The sequence below is a fragment of the Clinocottus analis genome, unplaced genomic scaffold, assembly GCF_023055335.1.
Source record: "Clinocottus analis isolate CAN_PGR_092001 unplaced genomic scaffold, fCliAna1.0.p SCAF_7, whole genome shotgun sequence".
Taxonomy (NCBI): Eukaryota; Metazoa; Chordata; class Actinopteri; order Perciformes; family Cottidae; genus Clinocottus; species Clinocottus analis.
In genome coordinates, this window is record NW_027176229.1 from 11,528,578 (window position 1) to 11,534,054 (window position 5,477).

Here is a 5,477-nt window from a genome sequence, read left to right on the forward strand (position 1 = left end):
GAAATCCTTTGACAAAAACAGTAAACTTAGCCAAGCTCAGAGTGACAAAAAGAAAACAGAAAATGGACACGTAAGAGCAAATATCAATGGACATAAATTTTATATTTTGTCATCTATATTTTTGATGATACGTATCATGGAGAAATGTGCTAAACTCTTTAGGCCCATCCAGTCTACATCTCTTGATACCTGGGGTTTGAGAAGAGTCTGTTACCCTTGGTTGCTATTTTGTTTCAGTGTTTTGTGTGTCGGCTACAAGCCATAAACAGTATTTTTTTTTTTACTGGTCCTGTCTGCTTGACTGCCTGTGGTCTTACAAATGCTCATCTCTATTGACTTACACTGCGTGTGCAGGCGTGTGTGTGTGTGTGTGTGTGTGTGTGTGTGTGTGTGTGCGCGCGCGCGCGCGCAAGTGTGTGTGTGTGTGTGCGCGCGCGCGCGCAAGTGTGTGTGTGTGCGCGCGCGCGCGCAAGTGTGTGTGTGTGCGCGCGCGCGCAAGTGTGTGTGTGTGCGCCCGCGCGCAAGTGTGTGCATGTGCGCGTGTTAGCGCAGCATGATGTGAACATTAGCTTTTGAAATCTTTTTTTTTTTTTAAATATGTTGCCAATAACTTTCTACTCATTTACATTGATCATTGGTCAACACTGAAAATGTAATCAAAATATGTTTAGGCTTTTCATGAATACATTGTTTCTAAAGTTGCAGATGACTTTCATCAACTTCTGATTTCTTATCACATTTTGGAATAAAGACATTCAAAAAGGCATCTCCCTAGAGTTTTATTCATAATGGCACTTCAACATAGATCGAGGAAAAATTTAAATGTGTTTTCATTAATAAAAGGTAAAAGGCTGTTTTGTGTGAGCTACATGCTAGCTCATCAATTAGGAGGTAAATTGCAGGCATACAAAAACAACGAAAAACAATGTAGCAGTGAATGAAGAGTCACAAAAACGTCATACATTCATTATTGTTGTTTATGAGGTTACACCTGTGCTTTTCACACTGTGAATTGTCAATCATGTTTTGAGTGGAAAACAACAGGAAGTGTGATTGTATAAAAGTGTATTTTAATCATCACCTCATTCACCTCATTGGGGAATGAGCTCGAGATGGAAGGCAAGGAGGCGAGATAAAGGAAACTCAAATGTGCTTGATCTGGGTGCCCATGGATGTAGAAAATGGCTTGAAGATCTGGGTAATTTGATCTGAAGTCAAACTTGTTTTTGCTTCAGCTCTCTGACTGGGAAAATGTCAGATGGTGGTGAAAGTAGCCAGGGGAGTACTTTATTGTTGTAATTAGTCTTTTCTTTCTGAGCTTACAAGGTGAAACCGAGAACAATAACATGGTTTGGATGAAAAAGAGCATGGATCAGGGCGAATGTGCCGCCACAGGAGAGGAGGTGGCTGTGGGCGGGGCCAGACAGCGGGGCTCTCTGATTGGTTATCCGGACAGCCCCGTAATAATTGTACTACCGGTGCTGAAACTGTACAACGTCGGCAGTGAAGAGCAGCTTTAGTTACAGTATCAGAGTCTCACGTGTTTTTTTTTTTATTTCCTTCTGTATACCAGCGAGGTCACATCAATGGCGAAGAGACGTGCCGAAGATACTCTGCTGCACAGCTCTCCCTCCAAAAGATGTTACCGCTCTCTCAGCGGTGATGACCTGACGCTAGAAAGCATGGCTTCCACCGGGGGTGTGAGCTCGCCGTCCCTCATAGCTATGATGGGCTGCAGAAAGAGGCCGCACCACTTTGAAGACCCACAGAAACAAGAAGACGCACCGCTTTATCGCAACCCCGGAAACTGCGACACAAGAAAGCATGCGGCTAGTATTTTGCCCCAACAGACTTCTGGATGTTTCCAGGGCCGTCGCAGCTCCAGCACGCTCACGAGCTCAAAGAAAAGAGCTCGAGATGACTGTGCGGGTTTAGAGACGGTGGTTCCCAAAGCTAATTATACAGTAAGTTATCCACGACGTAGCAGAATATTTATTGTGTGCACCTCAGTTCAGAGAAAGCGAGTCGGTGAAATCGTAGTAAATGTCCACTAGATGTCACCCTTTACCCACAATATAGCTCGCTGTTTCACGAGCCACGACCTGTCAACAACTCTCTCTGTAGGTCAGATATTGCTTTGATTTTGTCCACACATGGTTGAAGCCACCCTCTACAGAGTGTAACATGTTATTGCAGGCTGCTTTGTACATTTCTTCTGGGCTTAATCCTTCTCTCTCTCACTCACTCTCTCTGATCTCTGATCTCTCTCAGGCTGGTGAGGACAACAACACTGAAGACTGCACCTACAACTCCTTCCAGTACTGGAGGCTGCCCCTACCTGAACTTAACCTTTCACTGCTCAAAGATGCAAACCATTCCCAAAGTAAAGAGGATTCAAAAGTCAAAGACTCTGCTTCCGATGCCATGGAAACCTGAAGATTACAGGTGCAAGCGAGTCTGCTCTACTCTGTCCCTACACGAGCAGTGAAACATGATGATGAAAATGTGATGCTTTTCTGCCGATGGAGACATAAAAAGCATGTTAAGGTTGCTTGACATGAGAAGAGATGTTGCAACCTGATGTTGCACACTGCCATAGTAGACCAGTCAGTGATGTATGATGTAAGTGAAGCTCCTACAGGTCTGAGATCTTGATGATTTCCCTGAAGCTACACTGAGATCTACACTGCAGTGTACTGTTTTTACAGTGGGGACCAAAACTGCAGTGACATTTTAGTAAACCTCAAGTCAGACAGTTGTGACAAATGCTTTTTTCTTAAGTGCAAAATCTCTACCCTGAAAACCTAGTACTTTATTGACATATCATGTTAATCATATTAGTTATGAAAAACAGGGTCTCCACATTACAGTTCATATCATAATCACTTTATTATATCTGATGTTTTGTGTAACTGGTTCATAAATTGTTGTATTAGATTTCATGACTGTGTTGAAAGTGTTTGACACATTGGATAAAACACTAATAAAGGCTTTAGTGTATGCTGTATTTTAACTTGTATTACATGTTATTGATGCAGCTCATTGCCAGTCAAAACTTATTGTCCCAACCTCTTTTTCAATGACAATAGAACAGTTTTCTATACCACATAGGTAAAAGCGTCAAAAGGTAATGCTCATACCTGATGCAGTCCATGCAAGGCGAGAAATACTCATGAACAGTCATGTTTGTTCGCTATACAATTGGTTGCATTCTTTAAATGAAATTGATTCCTTGACTGTCCCGAGAAGAGCATATAGACAGATGTGATCCAGCTGTTGGTCGGTTGCTCAATGGCATATATGCCCTGCTGTTTTCAGGTATATTCATTTACTACAGACAGTGGAATCAGGGATTATTCAGACTTCTTTGCAAACGTTGTGTTGTAGATGTAATTATTTTTGTCAATCAATCTTAACTCAATAACCTATTATGACTAAGTGAAAACATGTTTTTAGAATCTTTTGCAAACGTATTAAGCTTCAAAGTACATTTGTTGTTTTTGTGCAACCTGTTTATACTGTCAATACAATCTATATCATATATGATCCATCACACTGCACTGCACCTTAACTGCTTCTTTTGCACTCTGGACAGATGCAAACTACATTTCGTTGTCACAGTACTTGTACTATGTGCAATGACAATAAAGTTGAATCTGATTCTGAGGTGCAGTCCCTTATGCCAAACAAGAAAATCAACAAACAAAATGGCCAGCGCATTCATGTGGTGTATCTTTAAAATTTGCATGCGCAAGAATGTAAACATTAAAAATAAAAAACTGAAATCTTTCATTTACATAGGTATTCATACCATTCATTTAGTACTTTGTAGTACTCTTTTACAGCTTGGAGTCTTGTTTGGTATGTCTGCAATCTTTGCCACCTTGAATTGGGAAGATTCATTCTGGCACATTTAAGGTTGCGTGCACTCTGGAGCATATTTTTCTCTGTACTTTGCTGCATTAATCCTTCCCTCAATTCTAACCTGTCTGTGTCCTTAACACTGAGAGCGACCATGCTTCACCATTGGTTTGGTACAAGCCAGGTGATGAGCAATCCTTGGTGTTTTTGTCACACCAGGGAATCCTGTTTTTCGAAATGTCGTTTGTCAAACTCCAAGCACGCTGCCCATCATGTCTTTTACACAAGATTGGCATCCGTCCAGCAACAATGAAGGCCTGATTGAAGGAGTGAGGCTGAGATTGTTATCCTTACAGTAGGTTCTGCCCTCTCTGCAGAGGACGTCTGAAGCTCTCCTAAAGTGATGATTGGGTTCTTGGTCACGTCCGTGACTCTGCTTGCTCAGTGAAAATAACCCCATGCAAGGTTTATTGTTTTAGGTTGATTGCCTGCTTTGTATTTGACTCTATTGGTTCTTGACGTATGTCTAGATGATGTTTTATTGTTTGAAGAATATATAGACGTTTGATGCTACTTTCTCTCTAATAGATAAATCAGACCTTTTATTTTGAAAAGGTAAAAAAGAAATTTATGCTTGAATGTTAGTTTGACAGATGTAACACATCTTGTCTCTAACACATTGTTAGAGACAAGTTTGTATGCTTAGTAAAATATTTATCTCGTTTGGTCTTGTATTAAGACATTTTTGATCTACTTTGGTTGGCTACGGATCTTCTTATGCGAACGCACGTTTATACATTAACAAAGTGCAATAGTTTAATGGATCCGTATGAGGCTAAAACTATTACAGTGGTGATAGATTACCAGTTTAATGAATGTATTGTGACCCAAAGGAAAAAAAAATAAGAGTAATTTTACCAGCATATACCGGGGATAAGTTACACTCAGTTTGGCCGGACAGCAAACTCCAGGAAGAGTCGTCGTGGTTCCAAACTACTTTAATTTCACAATTATTGAGGCCGTTGTGGTCATAGGAACAGAGAAATCTTTGGAAATGGTTTCTAACGTTGCCCTGATTCAAAGTTTGAAGTAAGGGATGCAAGTTTCTTATCTGCAATCAATTTGTGGCCTTTAATTGCCATCATGGGCAAGCACTTTGAACAAATCAAAAGTGGGAACAAAAATCTGCCAAATGTGCACCACAAAATAAACATTGTTATATTTCTTGCATTAGGGATATTTAAATATTGCAAAGCATTTTTTCTTAAACTAAACTAAAATTTTAAACATGAATATAGAGAGGCAAAATATTTATGTAATTTGTGGTTATTGAGTGTAGATTGATGGGTAAAATGACAATTTTATCCATTTAAAATAAATCTACAACACACTCAAAAAACGCTAAAAGTGAAGGGATCTGAATACTGTATCATATATTCGCAGGCTTTCACCAGTGACCACGTCTCCCGCTCTGCCATGTCTGCACTGGGACCATGATGGGGACACGACGCTCACGCGTGCCTCCGGTGCCAGCCCTGAGGGGAAGGAGTCCTGCCTGCGCTTAAGGAGGAGGTCATGGACTCCTCGGGGCGTCTGGCTCTCCCTGCCCTTTGGAC

General features: G+C 40.9%; 2 protein-coding genes across 2 annotated transcripts in view; both read left to right on the top strand.

The window, feature by feature from the left end:
• The window catches only part of carnmt1 (carnosine N-methyltransferase 1), a 3,489-nt gene extending 3,099 nt beyond the window's left edge, over positions 1-390 (top strand). The window contains exon 8 of the mRNA XM_068605402.1: positions 1-390. This exon is cut by the window's left edge and continues 225 nt beyond it. The gene's annotated coding sequence lies outside the window, so the exon portion shown is untranslated.
• A 1,100-nt stretch (positions 391-1,490) lies between these two features.
• Positions 1,491-3,796, top strand: wu:fa19b12 (uncharacterized protein LOC560551 homolog). Its single transcript, XM_068566484.1, has 2 exons — positions 1,491-1,964; positions 2,272-3,796. Exons 1-2 carry the CDS (start codon positions 1,587-1,589, stop codon positions 2,434-2,436), a joined length of 543 nt encoding a protein of 180 aa, XP_068422585.1. The 5' UTR covers positions 1,491-1,586; the 3' UTR covers positions 2,437-3,796.
• Positions 3,797-5,477: the final 1,681 nt, after the last annotated feature.

Coding starts and splice junctions, on each gene's coding strand:
- wu:fa19b12 (XM_068566484.1), top strand. CDS start 1,587: ATGGCGAAGAGACGTGCCGAAGATACTCTGCTGCACAGCTCTCCCTCC. Junction 1,965..2,271: donor TTCCCAAAGCTAATTATACA/GTAAGTTATCCA, acceptor GATCTCTCTCAG/GCTGGTGAGGACAACAACAC.